Consider the following 20,983-nt stretch of genomic DNA (forward strand, 5'->3'; position numbering starts at 1 on the left):
TATTGAAGTCTTCTTGGGCTCACATGGGAAATCATTTAAAATATAAACTTGATATTCAGTCTAAGGAAACTGCAGAGCGACAGAAGAACCAACAATATCTCCTGTTTTCTCCTTTAATGAGTCGACTCTTCTTGTGCTTTCAGACCAAAGAACTACAGACTCTTCACAACCTGCTCAAACTCTTGGTACAGGACCTCACCACACGGGTCAAGAAGGTTTCCATCTCATTTCTACTCTGAAGCTCACCTTCTCCTGCTCAAACTGCTGACAAATGTTTCTGCTGCTCTAAAGTCTGGTCTCTAGAACTTCCTAAAAACTCTCAAAGTCTCTTCTGCTGCAGGTTGCTTTGTAGAACTGTTCCAGAAAACCTCACTAAACCACATGGAGGGGCCTCAAGATAGTCGTCCAAATGAAACCGTACAAAAACCAAACTAGCACAACCCAAATGCTAAAGTCTCCTGCAGCCTACCAGAGAACCTCTGAGAACAGAGAATCAGGACAGGAACTCTTACCTTCTGGACAACCAACGCTGGTTCTCAAACAAGAATACAGAATGTCTGACCAAAAACCTCTGAAGACTCACTACAGCCAAGATAAAGACACAACTCAGCTGCACCAAATCCACTAATCACTGCACACACTAGCACCATGTGCTAACTGTGGCTAAAGAACCACATTTACCAAGACAACTATCCAGTACAAAGCCCTAAAACACACCAAGAAACACATTAAAGATGATTTTACTGCTGGAAGCTGCAAGCCAAAGCCTAAAGAACAAACTAACGCAACAGAGCCAAACCCAGTTCACTGGTGAAGAGAAGCAGAGGAAATGTTTGTCTGCAGCTAAATAAAGCAGGAAGACAGTGAGCTGCTCAGGTGTTCCTGATAACACCAGGCTGCTCAGGTGTTCCTGATAACACCAAGCAGCCACCTGGACAGCCAATAGGAACACAGCTTCCTGGAAGTCCAGAGGGTTGGGTTAGTGAAGGAAATTTAATTTAAAGTTGAAGCAGAAAGTTAACAAAGAAAGTTGAAAACCACCTTCTGATCCCTGAAATCTCTGAGTTTTCACACAAAGAACACCTGAACATGTCAAACTGGTTCCATAGTAGAACCATCATTGTAAAAACGTCATAGTATGGTGTGTTGCTCAAAAAACATTAAGACCCGGCTGTCAGGGGACAAACATGTAAGAAACATGAGAACAGAGAGAACCCAACCAGTAGGTCACAGTTTATCATCATCTAATCATCTCCTGAAGTCCATATGGTGAGAGACATCAGTATCTGGTTGTTCATTTACCAGAGGATGCTTATAATCATGCTGATGTGGTCTGTACTCTACAGTATTTTAGTGACTCAATAAATGCCTAAGTTGTTTTTTTTAATGCTTTTCAGTTTTTAATAAACATTTAACAGCCTATATGTAATCAATAAATGGTCTTTGTCTATCTTAAGAAAAACTCACTCAGAACTCTGATATGTTAACAGTACTAAATAAATCAATAAATACATGCATACACACATAAATAAGTTAATACATTAACTGTGTTGAGATAAGATTTAGATTTTTTTTTAAAAAAGTTGTTTATGTTTTTGCAGAATCCAGTATTGCTCACTGGTTGGTCATTACATTTTATTAGTTTGATTTCACTGTTTAAAATGATGCCACCTCTTTTCAGACAGAACCTGTGATAATAAAACAATACAAAATTTTTAGTTCCGTGTTAATAAAGCACTTAAAGCTTTAAGTATGGCTAAATGCTTTTCTCAAAATTAAATATATCACTCCTTAGGTGGTAGTGGCCCCAAGTTCAGTAAAGTTGGAAAGATATTCACAGATTCGGGCTTCCAGCATCAATAACTCATTAGATATAGGTTGTCAAAACATAAACGGTGCCTCTTTCCCATTGTTGTAAGGCAGACAATGTGCTACAAGCCCAGTTTTATCTAAAGTAGCTGTCTTTCAAGCTACAGGAATAACATTGGTGTCTATGGAGTGAACAGGGTCCGTCTGCAATTTGCAAAACCACTGCAACAGTAAAGAGAGACAAATATTCAATAACTTCACTCTTATACATTGTAGTGTCACTAAAATCACTGCAGCCTTCAACTGGCTCCTGTTGTCAAAGTGTTTTAACAGAAATATAAATGCTGTAATTTGATTCTTTTAATGAACCATGTAACTTGAATGGATGTGATGCTGGTGTGACCACAGTGCACATGTCTGATGTTGTTCACAGTGGTCCAAGGGACGCTCAGGGAGTTTGTGTGTTTGCTCAGACTCAGGAAAAATTACAGGGAACATTGTTTGGGACTCAAGCAGTTCCTTCTTTTACTCACTATCTCCCCAGCCTTAGAAAAAAAAAACCTGTTCACACGGCACAGATGAGGCTGAGGTACACAGGAAATGTTTGGCTCCATTGTACAAGTTTGGGTAAACAGTTTTGTGGGTTGCCCAGTAAACCAGTGGGTCTGCCGTTCTTTCTACAATTGCATTCGCTGTGGCGCTTTGCATTTGCCAGGCTCTACTTGCGTCTTCGTCCAATAGGCTCCACAGTTGAACTGAAAAATATTGAAGCTCATCATCATCATCACCAGAAATGTCAGTCATTCCCTATTCAGAAGAGAAAAAGAATACCTGTGGAAGGTGCTGCTGGTGGTGGAGGACGAGGCTGTGGTGGTGCTTGTGACGTAGATGACTGCTGCTTGGTATTCTTTATGTTAATTGTTGTGCATTCTGTTATTAAACGTTCTTTCACACTGGCTGCCACTCTGATTGGTGAATCCAAAAGTTTTGAACTGCAGAGCCACAAGTGTCAGTGAACTGTCAGTGAACTGTTCTTTTCTTTGGTTTGTAGTCTGTCAGCTAAGCACCTGACAAGGTTCTGTGCCAGGTGTTGTGGCATGGGGGTGGTGAGTTGGGAATATATATATATATATATATATATATATATATATATATATATTCTCTACGAAATACGAAATCTGACATACTACTAACTCTCAAAGCAAAAACAACAGCAAAAAAAACAATCTATTCTGCGAAAAACAATTCAAATGAACAACACTAAATAGGGATCTCCTATCCCGGAACACTCGATCCCGCTGAGTGATTCACATAACAAACCGAACCAATCAGGTGATTCGAAGCAGTTGAGTGCTTCAGACGTCACTGAAGTGATTCAAACGTCACGAGTCACGTGACCAAACCACGCCTCGGCACAGTGGCTCGATAGGTTTGCTTCATGAGCTACAGCGCATGTGTCGAAGCCTCGGGTATCAGAGGACCATCACTAGCCAAGAGTGTACAAAGCAGTAATCAAAGCAAAGCGTGACTGTTTTGAAGAATCTAAAATATAAAACATGTTTTGACTTCTTTCACATTTTTTTGTTTACTACATAATTCTATATGCGTTCATTGATAGTTTTGATGCCTTTGGGGAGAATCTGCAATGTAAATAGTCATGAAAATAAAGAAAAAACATTAAATGAGAAAGTGCGTCCAAACCTTTGACTGGTAGAGTAGGTGCATGCACTCTTGCACAATGTACGCTGCATTTAAGCATCACAATCATTACCTCATTTTTATTTTTTATTCATGACAGGACTTTTCTATTTTACTACTGTTTTTAAAGAGTGTTCTTTATAATGTCTTATTGTTATTGCGCAGATTTGAGGAAGAGTGGCTTTGCATTTCACTGCACGTACTGTATGAGCGTGTGACAAATAAAAACTCTTAATTCTTAGCACCTAATCTTAAATCTTGAGTTTGGATTGAAAGTAACTGATTTAACACTTCAACACCCTGATGTGATTTTATAATCTATTCTACTAAGTTGGAAGTATATCAATTCTCATCACTCTTCAAACGCCCCTTTACTGAGAAGGTAAACCTCTGTACCCCTTGGGCCTGGGTCTGCAGAGAAACAGCTGTGTTGGGCCATTTGTGCCATACAGCTGTTGTCTTGAACTGGTAAATTCAAAGAGTACACACTGAATGTTGGTTCTCATTCATCTCTCAGAATGCATGGCAGTTATTGGTGCCACTTCGGGGATAGGTGGCTCTTTGACCTTTGAATGAATGTGCTGATGGGGCCAATGAGTCCACTCTGAACTTGATCCAGACGGGCACTGTAAAAGTAAAGGCTAACAGAGCAAGGCCAGGACAAAGAGGGAAAGAGAATTTACACGATTCATTCTATTCTTTTAATGATGCAGCATCGCACTAAACTAATCTCATCCTCTGTGTAATTTTATATATTCCCATAGTGTGCATGCCATGAGGTTGGAAAAGAGGCTGTGTGTTTTGAATCTCTTCCACTGGTTACCATGGCTTCAGTCCAGAGTGACTGTAGGGATATTACAGAGGTCTTCATACATGGATTACATTTAACTTTTCATATTTGCCTGTGATATTGTGGAGAAATCATTAGACTCTAAAGCTAGACCACGTCTTTTCAAAGCAGATGTTTAAAGCCTTAGACTTAAAGTCCCCTTTGTTTAAGCCTAGCAATATATTGTAATCCAGTAACAAAGTGTGTCGTTGTATGGAGCCAGGTTATGTGCTTTCATCCTGAATTTCACAACGTACCACAAGAGGGCCAAAACATACCCCAATCAGTGCCACTCAATAAATATGAAGCCATAAACAACAGCTGGTTTGCTTCGTCTAGCATCACATCAAAACTGTAAAGGCTAGCCCACATGAGGGCAACAAAATCCACCTATCAGCACCTTCACTTGTAAATTATCTTGTTTATTTAATCTTTTTAATTTAAACCCAGTGTGGGCCTGTATTTCTTGGCCTTTTGGACTGATTGGTCCAAGTTCCCTGTTTATCATTCTTCCCTACCATGCTAAGCTAAGCTAAGCTAACTGGTTCCTTGTTCCAGTTTCATATTTACTGCACAAAAAGATATACAGAATATGTGCACCCCACAAATTGTTTGTTTTGTTTTTTTCGGTGTAAGCTGATCTGTTCCAATGGCATGATATCCTGATTTTCATTACTGGACTTCTGAATGGATGGCTGGTTTGATTCCTTTGGGACTCGAGAAAGAAAGATCTGCTCTACAGGCAGCCTAAAAAAAAGCACTGCAACTGGTCGATGTTTGCAGCCATCCGGTCAATCTTTCCCTGAGCAGTAAGTCCCTTGTTCAGTTAAAACCTGGGGAGAATTTGCTGTATGCCATTCCGCTAATATTTTCTCCATGTCTACCAACTCCAGCCACTGCTACTATTCAATAAATCCATAAAAATGCCCCGAAATAAGTTGTTAAAATCCCAAAATGTGCAATTTTATTTTACACTTTAAAAGGCTGCATTTTCTTTAGCACGTATTGTAAGTTTAGGGGCGTTTTACACAAAGTTACATAGTTTTTAAATGTTTATGAAATTCTGTATGTTCCCTCCGAGCAGACACCTGCACTCACAATGCAGGTTTTTGTGGATGTGGTTGTCCGTGACCATACAGCTCAACACCTGCCATCTACCGTGCCACTCGGTTTACTGTAGCGTGATTCTGGACCAGCTGACCCCACCGACCACACATGCAGGCCATGACAAGGAGGAACGGTATTTACACAGGCTGTTTCTCTACATCACTTGGGTGTGCAACAGAGCAGTCACATGGTGTGTGCATGTGTGCGTGTTTGTGGTGGTGTGACTTCTTTGGTCAAACAAACAATAAAACTCAGCGGCTGGCAACAGTTTGGGGAAACACAGGTGATATTTTGTGCTGTGAAATAGTTGCTGAATACATGTTTTTAGTTAAAAATGGTGACTGCAGTGAGTCAGGTTGTCTGTTTATGTACACTACCATTCAGAAGTTTGGGGTCATTTAGAAATGTCCTTATTTTTGAAAGAAAATAAGCTTTTTGTCAATTTGGATAACATTAAATGAATCAGAAATACAGTCTAGACATTATTAATGTGGTAAATGACTATTCTAGCTGGAAACAGCTGATTTTTAATGGAATATCTCCATAGGGGTACAGAGGAACATTTCCAGCAACCATCACTCCTGTGTTCTAATGCTACGCTGTGTTAGCTAATGGTGTTGAAAGGCTAATTGAATATTAGAAAACCCTTGTTCAATTATGCTAGCACATGAATAAAAATATGAGTTTTCATGGAAAACATGAAATTGTCTGGGTGACTCCACATTTTTGAACGGTAGTGTGTATTTAAACCTTTTTCTGTATTTATGGTTATATCAGTGTTCTGGGCTCTCTATGTATTAATTTATGTGATCCTTTTTGGAAATGTAATATTATCTTGTCTGTCTCCCCCTGGTTGCGTATATGAACCCTTAAGTTATGTTGGCTGTACACCACTCTTCTGATGGTGTAAAGTTTCTCTACATTTAGTTAGAGTCACACATGACTGTGCCTGGGGCCCTGGCTTTGGATGAGGGGTGTCATGTTCTATCACTGTTTCTCAGTATGAGGGCAGCAAAAGGAAAAGGCTCCAAGGAGAGAGTGGCGTGAGGTGGGGGTGTGTCTGCAAGGGGTGGGCTTGGATCATTTTATTGAGAGATCTAGGGTAGATATTTTTCCAGTGGCCTCTTTGGCAGACCGGTACTCTGCCCATGCTAACCCTCCCACAATACACCTCCTAATTCACTGTCCCCAAACTTCCCCTGACCACACCTAGACTGCTAACTCAGGTGGCACAGAGCAAATTTAGAGTCCACCTGTTGCCTGCTGGAGGAGGATTAAGCTTTGTTGTTGTGTAACAGAGAGAGAGAGTGGGGAGGATTTGTGGAACAGGGGTTTGGGGAGGGCTTGGATGGGGTGTGTGACCTCTTTGGCATGTGATCTGAAATAGAAAGGGATTTATGAGTGTTGGGAAGACACACAATGGCAAACAGGGTGACAAAGACGAGCCCCTCTTCAACACCCATGCGAAATGTTGAGTCACAGTGGTGGCCTGGGGTCGCCTGAAGTCCAACACCTGTGCAACCACTAGATAGGACCCATATCTAACTATTCAACTTAAATTGTACTATTGTGAGCTTGAAAAATACAAGTGAATAACATCTTTATCAAGTTTATCATTCCTCTAAAAGGCCAGAGGACATTATGTAACGGAGTTCATAAAACTTTGGCCCTCTGAACACCTCCAGCTCGAGATCCAAAGATTGACAAACAATTGTTGATTTAAAGAGGAATCTTTAAATATAACCCCACCTCTTGTAATTCATGGCTTCATCTCTTGCACACTAGATTAAAATCCAAACACCCCTTCCGTATCACCTCAGCTTTGAGGTTGGACTGCCTGGTCTTGCACACATGCTCTTTCCCTTCAACCAGTGATAGTTAAGGTCAAAGCAGCTTCCTGGTTGCGTCTCGACCTCTGTTGTAGGACCTCAAGATCAGCCCACGGGGCACTCTGGAGCGGCAGCCGCACCCCCTTCCTCCCCTCTCCGCTGGATAGGAGAGGCGTGCACGTGGGTATGCGGGTGTCACTCTATCCCAGCTGGACGGACAACACAAAGTTGAAAGAAGAAAGGGACGACCTGTAGAACGGCCAGCACCAGATTGATTGTCTTCTTTTTTTGGATTTAATAAGTCTGCCCTATCTTTTTTTGGTGGTGAAGCGCTTCAACTTTAAGCCGGGGCTCGTTACCCTTTTGGCACCAGACGCATCTGTCACCGACTGCTACTGGGCGCCTGGAGCTGCCACAGTCATGCCGGCCGGGTTTCAGCAACTCGGAGGGGAGGTAATCTCTTTACACTTTGCAAAAATACAGTGTTTTAGTCGCGCGAGTGACTCAAGGAGTTGTGCGTTGCAGGATCAGCCGTTATTTTTGCCTTGACAAGTGCGCATTTCAGTGTTGTGCGCCTGTGGAAAGATTTTACGCATCTCCGTCACACACAAAGACTGTAAGGGAAACCGCATGCTTGGCTATTCAGAGTTATAATTAGTTTTGTGTCATCTGATAAATAAGGACAAACTTATTGATTTAACAGTCCATAACATCGGATCATAAAAATGGTATTTGAAACGTAAGAAAATAAGAAAAAGGAAGAAATATCTCAGCATATACAAAAACATCAACAAAAAATATAAACGGCAATATCCTTTATTGCACTTTCACCAGTGTGAATAATGACAATAAAGTAACTAAGTAATTGTGGTAAATAAATAAATAAAAAATGGTTAGCCTTCTATAGTCCTGAGTAGTGACCTTGACCAGTTTAAATAACTGATTTTACAGGTCAGAGCTTAGTGCTGTGACTGGTTCCTTTTCACCACCTTTATAAACAACGCCTTAGAGCCCAGAGCTCTCCCAGCTCTTTTAGAGAAGTAATCTCTTGGTCAGGTATGTGAGTGTCTGTTTCAATCGTGCTGTTCCTTTGATTGTGGATAATTTAGCATTCAAGGAAGAGGAGACTGTCATCTGTGATGCCACTAAGGCAACAATTCCTGCGGCTGCTCCGTTGCCAATAAGCAGAGACGGATGTGGACAGTGTCTGCACTCTGGTTTGTTGATGTCCCAGGGATGTGGGTCTGCTGTCTGCTCAGAAAGTGAAAAATGAAACAAAGAAAGAATCAAATGTGCCATATAGGTTGTTCTATTTAGTTTAAAGGGATGAGTGGAAGATTTGCTTTCATCAGGATATCACAGGGAGAATTATAGTGTTTGTTCTGTTATATCTATCTGTCTCAACAGTAAATAACAACAAGTATGACTTGTTCATGCAAACTGATAAATAAATGAATTACTGAGCATTTAACTGTTCCTGCAGTGAAATGCTGTTAACATGAAGTGCAATAAAGCACAACTAGCTGCTTCTGGTCCTTTACCTTTTCTGCAAGGACACACACAGTCACAAACACACACCCTTTTGTTTTGGTTCTTGAATGCTAAACAGCACTTATCTGGAGACTCAACATAGCAAGGTCAACATGTATTATGGACTTGGACGGCTTACAAATAGTCAAACTTTGCTGAATGAGCCATAGAAAAGTAGAATTATAGTATCTATTTTCCTTATATAAATAATGAAAACATACACATGATAAACAGAATGCATATTTTGTCATTTTTATCATTATATTCTGGACAAAATGAGAAAATACACTTTAACCACGTGTAAATAACAAAAGTATACATTTTATCGTAACATCCTTTCCATTATAATTTTGCCACTAAAATGACAGCTTTTCTGTAAACCTTGTTATTACAACGATGCCTCTGTATTCTTCTGTTTATCCAGCAGCTCTTAAAAGACTTTCCAAATCTCCTAGACAACAACACTCCAAAAGCATGAAATGCTAAATGAGTCTTGTCTTCCAAAACGTGACGTTAGGTAACATATATGTCAGTTGTATGATGGCACACTTCTGAGACTTACGCATACTTTACTGGAGGCATAGACTTCATATCCCCAAGGTCATCTCGTCTGTCACCGTGGAAACAGGTGCCACTGGGCTGATGGGAAACTGGAGGGAAGCTAAAGTTCAGGCGTCAACAGTGAAGTAGCCAGTAAAGTCATGGACGGCACTAAAGAGATTGTCTCTCATCAGGATCACAGTTATATATAGTTGATGTTATTGGAGCAGGGATATGAGTGAGTGCGTATTAAAGCCGAACCTATATGCTCTGTTGTTATCTGCCATTATTACAGCTATGACAGGTCTCTGTTTTATACACTTCTCTGAAATGAGTGTACTTTTTAATATGGTATTCGCTTGTCTTTGTGTGTGTTTCTATTCCAGACAGTGACTGGAACCCTTGCTCTGTCAGTCTTCACTGCTGTCCTAGGATCTCTAGAGTTCGGCTACAACATCGGTGTTATTAATGCACCTCAGAAGGTAAAAGAATAAAAGCTAATCACTGATCACAAAGATGACGGTCAGATCTAGCCATGAAGGTGCTAAAGTAATGCCAGTTCGCTCTAAGGAGAGAAAACATGTCAACAGAAGTGCTGGTATAAGTTTCAGATGACATCCTGACATAGTGGCAATTAATCGTTGTTGCCTGACCACAACATCCTGCCATGCTGCAGAGTGATGCTTTGAAAATAAATTTGAAATGTGATGCTGAAAAATCATCCAAAGCAAAGAAGATAAATGTGATAAAATCAGACTAACAGTTTGCATTCAAACGGAGAGGCAAAAAAAAAGCAGGGTGGAGTCGATCAGCTTGAGGTCTTAATTGTGTCAACACAATGACGACATCGTCCTCACGGAAACACGGGGTTGTCAAAATATGTCTGCCTCCAGTGTAATGGAAAACAGAGGGAATTTGTGTTTGCTTTATGAGGAAGGAGGGGATATTTGATTAGCTTTCTGTGACATCTGAATGCAAGCCTGGCACTGTCCATTTATATAGAGCCTTTAAATACAAACCCTGTGTATATATAGATATATGCATATATATAGATGGAGGCACATGACTTTTAAAAACCTGACTTGCTCCAACCATAAAATATATTGCTGCTCATATTGCAACCACATCTGGTGTTCCAGTATGGCGGCACGCTTGGGTACTGCATGTAAAGAATGTATGTAGAATGATTTACGAGTTCCAAAGTACCGTATGCATTCGACTCTTTTGTTCAGACTGAAAAATGCACCACAAAAAGGCAAAATGCTGTCACTTAATTACACATATCAATAGGTCACACTAAATTTAGCAGCAGTCCGCTGTGCTCGGTATTTTATAACAGATTTACAGTCACTAAGGAAGATGAATGGATATGTGCCAAGTCAGGTTCTGACTGGGCTGCTGGTATTCAGGAATCTGCTGATGAACCTAGCTTCACAGAGACACTAAAACCAAAATAGAGGCTGACTTTCTGTATCTTTATTTGTGTGGTATTTTCTGTCGGCCATGACAATAGAGTTGTTTTTATATAGATCCTACTGAGTATTAGCTATATCTGATATGTTCCAGCTTTTGATCTATTGTTTATTACTGATAGAGTAGTGCCTCTGTTTTTGGATATTGACAGTTGGATATTACCTTTACAGCAAGCTTTACATGTCACACCTGCTTTTTAATGCAGATTGATCTGTTCTTGTTCACTCCTGCAGAGGTCTAATACATCCATTACTCACAGCAGTTTATCTTTGCACACCCTTCAGATCATTGAGGAGGACTACAACGCCACATGGGTGCACCGGTATGGAGAGCCCATCCCCACAGGGACCCTTACCTCCCTCTGGTCACTGTCTGTAGCCATCTTTTCCATTGGGGGCATGCTCTCCTCTTTCTGCGTGGGTTTTGTCTCTGAGTGGCTGGGCAGGTAGGAAAACACAGAATGTCAGACGCTGAAACTTTGTTATCTCTATTAGTCTCAAGGATTTACGTTGTCCTGTGTCCTTCCTGGTACATGAACATTATACGAGACCACGTCTGTTTCCCTGGTACTTCTCAGTTTTTCCGTGTACAGTCAGTATCTGCTTGTCGGTCTTGCAGGATCTCGGCTCTGTTGTTCTCAGACACTTTTGGGCGTGTGTCCCACCAGGGCATCAGGACTTCTAATCCATAGTCAGCAGAGATTCAAGCCACTTGGTTGTGTGTTTTGGTGTGTGCTGTCTGTATATGCATCTTGCAAACTGGGACAGTGTGTTGGACTGTCTGAGGAGCGTCTTCACACAGCCTGTATTTCATTGAAACCCATGCGTTTTTGTCACAAAAATAAAAGCATGCATTTTAGTTCGCGAGATAGATTTACTAAAGGTCTTTTGGAAATGTGGCAAAAAAAGTGCAGATACAGCAATGTGCATTATCAGTTGTGGTGATGTAGAAAGCTGTGTTAAAGACTTAAAGTCTTGTGAGTGATTACAATTGACTGTATCTAGTTGCTGAGCTCTGAGCCAATTCAAATAGGGCCCATTTAATACACTCATTAAGCTCTGCCACAAACACTATAGTGGGAGAGTCTGAGGAACTCGGAAAAGATGTAAAAAAGCAAATCATTGGCTTGAGTCAGAAAAGTCACTCGGAGCTTTTTCAAACAGCTACAGATCCCAAGATCCTCTTTGCAAACCGCTGTTTGTAAATGGAAATACATGATAGAGTTGTGTTACTGCCACAGTCAGGAAGAAAACTCAAACTATCACCTGCTGCTGAGAGACAATTAGTTATAGGATGCCCAAGAATCAACCAAGAATGACCAAAAATGAGGTCTGTGATGATTAGATGAGCTGGAACACTGGTGTCACTGTCCACAGTCAGGTGTGTTTTACATCACTATGAGTGGAGAGAATGCAAAAAAAGAAGAGAGAAGGAAGCCATATTGCGACACATGGGACCTTAAGGCTTGACTGAGATATGCTGCTGATCACACGTAAAAAAAAAAAAAAAAAAAAAAAAAGAGGCCTTGTTGATTAAAATTCTGTGGTCAAATGAAACAAAAATGTAGCTATTTGGCCACAATGACCAGATTATGTTTAGAGGAGAAAAGGGGCTCCAAACAGGCTTGGTAGTGGTTGTCCAGTAATCATAACTCAGCCCTTAAACCCGAGAACACCATACTTAGGATCAAGCATGATTTTGGTTGTATTTTGCTCTCAGGCTGTTTTGTTTCCAGAGGAACTGGTTCTTTACCTAAAGTAAATGGGTCATTCCACCTAAGTTCAACAAATTTAAAAAAAAAATGTTCAGGCCTTACCATCTTGTTTTTGTCTGTTTAATTCTGTGCATATGCATAGTATTAAGAATCAAGCATGTGTAATATCTGGGGTCATAGGTAACATTCATTTTAAAGTTTAAAATTCTTAGAGAGGGGTGGGGTCATGTAAATTTTTGTAGGTTTTTTTTGTGATAATCCGTGGAGCAATGTGTGAATTGCCATAACTTGTGAAATAATGTAGCTAGAGTCCTGACATTTTGCAGGCTCATTAATATGTACATATAGTCTTCAATGGCCCAGTAGAATAATGCAAACCAGTTAAATGAATGGTGCAAATTTGGTCAAAAGATATTACATTTTCCTGTCTACTCTGATAGTCCACCAACCATAAAACCTTAATTTTTCACTCTGAAAGGCACATTTTTCCCTATTGCTCCACAGATTGGCACAAAGAAAATAATCAAAAATCAAGAATAACATTGTAAGGTGTAATGTGGTAGTTAATGAGTGCATAAACCTTTCATTTTAACTCTGTACGCACAAAAAAAACTAACACATTATGCCCTAACTTTTGCTATCTTTGGCTGGAACCATCAGATTACATCAGTGTCTCCTCGTCACCTCTATTTAAATCCAAAATGGATCTCAGTGTCCACTCTCAGTCACTCAGAGGAAGTTCTGGCCAAGTTGTTACATGTTGACCCGGTTTCCCTTTGTAACCTACGCTGTTCCCACAGCTTCCACTGACTGAAAGGGGATCTTAACAGCTGGTGGCACTGGGTCAGGATGGGTGTAGGGGAGTGTGGGTAGGGGGGTGGTAGCAATCAGTGTAGGTACACTCAGGACAAGGTCTTCCTAAAAAAAGCAGCTGTCACCGGTGAGTCTGGTGAAGACCTTTGAGGTCAAAGTGATTTAGATGCAACACAAGTCTCCAGTGAAGACAGATGTCATCTCGAACACAATAGATCCGACTGTTATTTTTGAAAGAAAAGCAGGTTTTTTTTTTTTTGTTTTTTTTTTTAAATAAAGATAACATTAAATGAATCAGAAACCCAGTCTAGACATTGCTAATGTGGTAAATGACTATTCTAACTAGAAATGGCTGATTTTTAATGGAATATCTCCATAGAGGTACAGAGGAACATTTCCAGCAATCATCACTCCTGTGTTCTAATGGTACATTGTGTTAGCTAACTGTGTTGAAAGGCTAATTGATGATCAGAAAACTCCTGTGCAATTGTGTTAGCACATGAATAAAAGTGTGAGTTTTCATGGAAAACATGAAACTGTCTGGGTGACCACAAACTTTTGGATGGTAGTGTAGTTCCACAGGACAAAGGAAGGGGATAGATCATCGTTCTAAGCCAAGGAACTGACAGGTTGGCAGTTGATGGATGCATTCTGTCATTTGGCACTGCTTATCACTAAGGTGCCACAGCCTTTCAGAAGAATCTGTCATCTTTAGGTTACATCATTAGACTTAATTCCATTCCACTATATAAAGGCCACACAGATGTGAGCTAGCACATAAGATAAACCGTTTGCAGTGTGAACTCAGCTGAAAACACCGAAATCATTCCAAAACATCTACGCTAGATTAAAAAGGGAAGAATTAATACCTTTTCATCTTGTAACATTTTAATTTGGGTAACTACAATTACACACATTTATACATAGACTATATGTGTAGTGTTTGTCTCTGTTTATTGTTTGTCTGTTAAGCTATTTATGATTGTGATGGATTTTATTAACAGTCTTTGTTATGGTGTGTTAAAAATATTCATGCATTGCTCTTTCATTATGAAATATAATAGTAATAAATGTAACAGGCCTTTTGCAACATGCTGTGAAATCCTGCTTACTGTGTGAACACTGACATTAGCTACAAAGGATAAGCCTACTTAATTCTCATTAAATCTTAGAGATGCATTTGTCATTTTTTTTTTGAGAATTCTGGCTGTATATGGCATAGAAATGGGTATTCTTTCAAAATTTTACATTTTAAAGCACTGCTGCCATAAAACATTTATAGTACACTGTACACAAAAAGAATAAAAAGTCAGTCAGTCTGCTATGAAAAACATCACTGTTATTAAATTATCTGCAAATATCAAAAGCCTTGCTCTCTTTCCAGCAAGATTTAGGTGGATAACTAAACCTTCACTATTTCTGTATGACACTGCCCTCTGGAGGCTCAAATAATTCACAACGCACACACTAAGTAGACCAGATGTTGATCATCTGTCTTTGACATTCTCATATACTTACACTATCGTTCACAAGTTTGGGATCACTTAGAAATGTCCTTATTTCTGAGAGAAAAGCTGTTTTTTTTTTTTTTTTAATCAATGACAATAGCATTAAATGAATCAGAAATACAAGCTAGACACTGTTAATGTGGTAAATGACTATTCTAGCTGGAAATGGCTGATTTCTGATGGAATATCTCCATAGGGGTACAGAGGAACATTTCCAGCAACCATCACTCCTGTATTCTAATGCTACATTGTGTTAGCTAATGGTGTTGAAAGGCTAACTGATGATTAGAAAACCCTTGTGCAATTATGTTAGCACATGAATAAAAGTATGAGTTGTCATGGAAAACATGAAATTGCCTGGGTGACTCCAAAACTTTTGAACGATAGTGTATATACTCTTAAATAATGACGATTTAGACCCCATTAGATTAACTTAGATTCAAATTGAAGATATTTAACATGTGACCAGCATCATTCCAAAGCTGCTTGTCTGTGTTTCTTCCAGGAGGAAAGCCATGCTCATAAACAACTTGTTTGCCTTTATTGGTGGAAGTATGATGGGGATGTCCAAGCTCTGTCGCTCCTTTGAAATGATGATCCTTGGACGTTTCATCATTGGTGCCTACTGCGGTGAGTCATCCACTGTTTTGTTTCCTAGTATCTTTCTCTTTATGTATTCATTGAAAGAACTGTAAAGAAAAGCCACTGGAATTTGTTTTACTCTGTGCAGGATTGGCGTCTGGCTTGACGCCAATGTATGTGGGTGAGATAGCACCTACAAGTCTTCGAGGGGCACTGGGCACGCTTCACCAACTGGCTATAGTCACTGGCATTCTCATAGCACAGGTGTGGCAGCCACCAAAGCAAAATGTTCTGATTATCTGCTCTGCCTCTGTTCTGCCTTTCACTAGCATCTACTCCCAATATTTCATCTCATGTCCTTAACCCTTGTATTTCTATGGCTTCTCGAGACCACATTTATTAAACCTCTCACAAGCTGCAAACTGGAAGACTTATAGCAACTTTCCATGTTCTGTTGTCTTTCCCCTAACCTCCATGTTGTAACAACAAGAATAGATCTTTCACTGAGTCCCATCTTTTATAATTGGTAAAAAAAAAAAAAAAAAAAAAAACAAACATAAATTTTACTTCTGTGCAGATCCTTGGTCTGGAGTCATTACTCGGCAGTGAGGACTTGTGGCCTGTTCTGTTGGGTTTAACTGTCGTGCCGACTGTACTTCAGATGGGTCTGCTGCCCTTCTGTCCCGAGAGCCCCCGATTCCTCTACATTGTCCGGTGTCAGGAGCACCATGCCAAGAGTGGTGAGTTGGGCGGGAGCAAATTTGCTCTGGAGACACCTTTAAGATCTTAATTTGGCCAATTGGTCATCATTGTGTCACCAGGTCTATCTTACCATCTTGAGATCTGACATTTTTAACAGAACACAGACGGATTTGTTATATTTGAAAAAGTAGGTTTTTAGGTAAGTTTGGGGTCATCCAGGCAATTTCATGTTTTCCATGAAAACTCACACTCTTATTGTAATTGCACAAGGGTTTTCTAATCAAGTAGCCTTTCAACATGATTAGCTAACACAATGTAGCATTAGAACACAAGAATGATGGTTGCTGGAAATGTTCCTCTGTACCCCTATGGAGATATTCCATTAAAAAAATCTGCTGTTTCCAGCTAGAATAGTCATTTACCACATTAACAATGTCTAGACTGTATCTCTGATTAATTTAATGTTATCTTCATTGTAAAAAAAAAAAAAGTTTTTCTTTAAAAAAAATAAGGACATTTCTAAATGAACTCAAACTGTACAAACTGTAGTGTACATTTGCTCTTCATGCAGGCCTGAGGAGGCTAACAGGCAGACAGGAAGTGGGCGACATGCTGGCTGAGATGAAGGAGGAGAAGAGGAGGATGGACATGGAGAGGAAGGTGTCCATCCCAGAGCTCTTTCGCTCCCCACTTTACCGCCAGCCCATCGTCATCTCCATCTTGCTGCAGCTCTCCCAACAGCTGTCCGGGGTCAACGCAGTGAGTCAGGGGTTCCTTTTCCCTCAGATTTATTCATGGTGACTCAGCCACAACCAGAAAATTACAATATTCATTACATTTTGCATCACAGTGACATCAGTACAGCTTACATAAAGTCCGGGGGGAAAAAAGGGAAGCGTAGTATAATGTTGACCTAACCTAAATCTATTTACCGTTCTGGCAGATCTTCTACTACTCCACCAGTATCTTCATGAAGGCAGGAGTCCAGAGTCCAGTCTATGCCACCATAGGAGCTGGAGCAGTAAACTGTGCCTTCACTGTGGTCTCGGTGAGAAATTACACCGACATGCCTTCATGTTGGCTTTTTGATACGTCCCTCCTTTATTATGAGAGAATTGATCTCTCATAATAAAGAATGGAATCTTTTTTCAGTTTAGTGCGATAAAGACAACAGTCATGCTCTGTACCACAGTGTGTCTCTATTACTGTTTAACACTGTTATCAATGAGTCAATAAGATAAGAGGAGGCTGATCATGCTTTTTCCTGTACCTGCTTATCAAATGTTACTGCATCCAAGCAGGCCAAGTTTGGATTGACAAGTCATGATGTTTCAATGTCATTAAATGGGTCAAAAAGCATGATTTTTGCTATGAGAGGGCCGAGGCTCTAGGGGTGGCAGTGTCAGTCTGTTGGCTAGTCCAGACGAAAGTATGCAGCAAATTTTTTGATAGATTACTGCTGGTATGAAAAAGGCCATTCCCAGGTGATGACACCAACATTTCCTTTAGTGTTGCAGTGAGGCAGACAGTATCTGTGAACCCTTTCATCCATGAATTTTTTTGAGCATTTCCAAACTAGACCTAAAACCTGTCCAGTTGGATTTTTTTTTCAGTAGGGGCACAATTGTCCACAATTGTGGATACAGTGCATCAATAGTTGAAGGCAAAATTTTACAAGTGAATAGTGTAAAAGTTTTGACTAACACATATCATAATGAAACAAAAGATACATTTTTTTGTATTGAAGTTTTTCTTAAAAAAAAAAAAAAGTGCCAGTGCCATCTTCAGATCAAAAATTACTTGGAATATTTTGTTTTATGACTATATGCTTGTACAGTTCATGACATTGTCATTAGCCTCACCTGCAGTTGCTGTTTGGTGACAAAGAATCGTATTTCCCCACAAACTAAGTGATTACCTATCTCAGTTAATTAAAGTAGGATATGTTTTAGCGCCAGTTGGCTACTGAGGATACCTGCCTTTTTCTTACCCTGTTTTCTTTGCTTTTACAGCTTTTCCTCATAGAGAGGATGGGTCGACGGACACTCCACATGTTAGGACTGGGTGGAATGTGCATGTGTGCCGTCATCATGACCATAGCTCTCGCTTTACTGGTGAGTGCCTTAAAGATCCAAGTGTCCTGACCTGTTGTGTATTTTTTCCTACATTTACCAGCGTCTACAAACTCCTGTATCCTCTTGTGTTTCATTTGACAGGACAGTGTTCCTGGGATGAGCTACATCAGCATGCTAGCTATCTTTGGCTTTGTTGCCTTCTTTGAGGTGGGCCCAGGTCCTATCCCATGGTTCTTTGTAGCTGAGCTGTTCTCTCAAGGGCCAAGGCCAGCTGCCATGGCTGTGGCAGGCTGTTCCAACTGGACTGCCAACTTCATCATCGGCATGTGCTTCCAATATGTTGCTGTGAGTACCTTCAGTAGATGTTCTAAAACAATAATGAGAAGCCCACCAGTGGCTTTCTATTCCTTAGTATTGTCTTATTTTGGTGTTTTTCCAAGGAATGTCGTGGAGTTATGTGACGATTGGGGTTGGTTTGTCTGTCTGTCTGTCTGTCTGTCTGTCTGTTAGCAACATTACTCAAAAACGGACTAATGGATTTGGATGAAATTTTTAGGGAAGGTCAGAAATGACACAAGGACCAAGTGATTAGATTTTGGCAGTGATGCGGCTTAAAGTCTGGATCCACAGATTTGTTAAAGATTTCTGTATCATTGTGAGATATTGGCACAATGTCACTGTAACCATGACTACAAGTGAACGCTACGTCAGCTGCCTGCTGATGATCACGATTGCGATCCTACTACAAATGATACAAGGAATAGTTGATTAAATTGTTGGGGTGTTTCTGAGTCCCATCAATTCCCACCGCCCGCTACATGTTTAGGTGACGTGATTCGGTATCCGTACATAACGTACACATGCCTGTGCTCAGCACAAGGTCATTTTGTTAGTGGGTACATCTATATTAAATGGTTACATTCTATGTTGTTGTGATTTCTGATCATCAGTATCTAATACACAAATGCTGCATTTCTGACAATGCCATATGGAGAATGAGCAGCCTTGGTGGAGTACTGCACTCTCAGTGCTTTTCTAGTTGCAAATGTCAATGGTCTGCTTCTTCTAATCTGACCTGCCTCCCCTCTTTTCCCAGGACCTTTGTGGGCCATACGTCTTCCTGATCTTTGCAGCACTTCTCCTTTTCTTCCTCATCTTCACATTCTTCCGGGTGCCAGAGACACGGGGTAAGACATTTGACCAGATTGCAGCCAACTTCCACCAGCACTCAGCAGGAGGGATGATGGATATGGACATAGACATGGACATGGACAAGCCCAGCACTGAACTGGACTACTTGGGAGAGGAAAGCATCAACTGAGGAGTCCATGTGGAAGAAAAATGAAACTGAGAACAACATGAGATGAACTGTACATACAGGCCTAGCCCCAAAACTTTGATTTTCTGACATGTATATTGCAGCCTATTGTTGCATTCGTGTATATTGTGGTGCCAAGGCAGTGTTAAAAGTGTGTGACGGCTTGGTGCCACAGCAATACATGGTTATGAATTGTGTCTTGACAAGAACTTCAAACCTGTGGATTTAGAGTTGACTGTTGTAGTTTCAAGGAATATCGTGAACATGAGAATGATATGTCTGGACTGTTAAGGCATAGACTGTTGATGTGATATGGCTTTATTCCATGGCGGTGCACTCAGTTGCAATGTTGTTAGATGGAGGTGGAGAGACTTCCTGCACTTTATAAACAAAAGACATCCAAAGTTTTCAAAGTTTGGAGGTACAGGAACAGTACGAAAACCAGCCATGAGGTTGATAGTTTGCCTGTTTTTATTGTAGATGGGAACACAGTAGAAGATTAGTAAACATACCTAAATGTCCGATTTAAGTGGCTCACATATGGCACTCATTTTATAGCTTAATCTATGGAATTTGGTTCTAAACACTTTGGGTTTTTAATCTTTGTTACCAACTGAAATGTGTGCGTAACCCCAAGTATTGAAAATTGTCATAAAAAGTTGCATATAATGCTGTGGTTGGATTGATACGCAATCTTTGCCTAAAAATGAGATTTAAATGAATTTGCCAAAATTTAATGTGTTTATCCATAGTTCCTGTCAAACATTATCATTTTGGACACCTTAAAAAAAAAAACGTTATACTTAGGTACTGGATCTAAGCTCCATAGTAATGTCAGCTGTCAGTGGTGAACCACAACTGACCTTTTGGAAAGAAGAGAGCCTCAGTCCTCATTATCACACTGGACTTTGAGTCATGCATGTTCCCACCTTAAGTTTTTTCTTATGAAAAACTCATTGCACAACCTGCAGAAATGTTCCTTTAAAGATTTATTTTGGTACTTCACATGTACATATAGTGTGTCGTTTGGTTGCTGATAAAGTATGAGGGTCTAAAAGTTTCAATTCTTTATGCACTCCAAGTGGTGTCTGGTTTTGTAAACAGTAGCCTGATATACTCAAGTGAGATGTGCAGTCACAGGGGCTGCCTATACAGAGTATTATCTTGTAGATTAATTTTGTATCACTTTATCCAGTTTGTGTATTTTCTTGATATCTGTCATGTGTGCTGTTTGGTTATCTGTTCTTTAATGGTGTGTATCACTACATTCTGAAGAAAATTTGTAGAAATTGCTCAGAGAGGACCTGTTCTTTGTAGAGTGAATGTTGATGCTGTGGTCATGGAACCAGAGACTGAAAGTACTGTACTATAGCTGAAAACACCTGAACACCATCAAGAATTTCTAACTAGACCTTTAAGTTGTGCCTAATATGAAGAAACATGATTTTTAAAAGAC

General features: G+C 40.1%; 1 protein-coding gene across 1 annotated transcript; it reads left to right on the plus strand.

The window, feature by feature from the left end:
* Positions 1-7,374: 7,374 nt before the first annotated feature.
* Positions 7,375-20,820, plus strand: LOC111577182 (solute carrier family 2, facilitated glucose transporter member 4). Its single transcript, XM_023283320.3, has 11 exons — positions 7,375-7,725; positions 9,729-9,824; positions 11,100-11,260; positions 15,356-15,480; positions 15,581-15,696; positions 16,010-16,172; positions 16,706-16,893; positions 17,078-17,182; positions 18,147-18,248; positions 18,351-18,554; positions 19,306-20,820. Exons 1-11 carry the CDS (start codon positions 7,693-7,695, stop codon positions 19,528-19,530), a joined length of 1,518 nt encoding a protein of 505 aa, XP_023139088.1. The 5' UTR covers positions 7,375-7,692; the 3' UTR covers positions 19,531-20,820.
* The last annotated feature ends 163 nt before the right edge of the window (positions 20,821-20,983 follow it).

Source organism: Amphiprion ocellaris, chromosome 23 (assembly GCF_022539595.1).
Source record: "Amphiprion ocellaris isolate individual 3 ecotype Okinawa chromosome 23, ASM2253959v1, whole genome shotgun sequence".
In the NCBI taxonomy this organism is placed as follows: domain Eukaryota; kingdom Metazoa; phylum Chordata; class Actinopteri; family Pomacentridae; genus Amphiprion; species Amphiprion ocellaris.

Bases quoted from the DNA above. Each gene is read 5' to 3' on its own strand.
- LOC111577182 (XM_023283320.3), top strand. From the start codon at position 7,693: ATGCCGGCCGGGTTTCAGCAACTCGGAGGGGAG. The intron at 17,183-18,146 runs GTGAGAAATTAC...TTGCTTTTACAG, and splicing joins GTGCCTTCACTGTGGTCTCG to CTTTTCCTCATAGAGAGGAT. The intron at 18,555-19,305 runs GTGAGTACCTTC...CTCTTTTCCCAG, and splicing joins TGTGCTTCCAATATGTTGCT to GACCTTTGTGGGCCATACGT.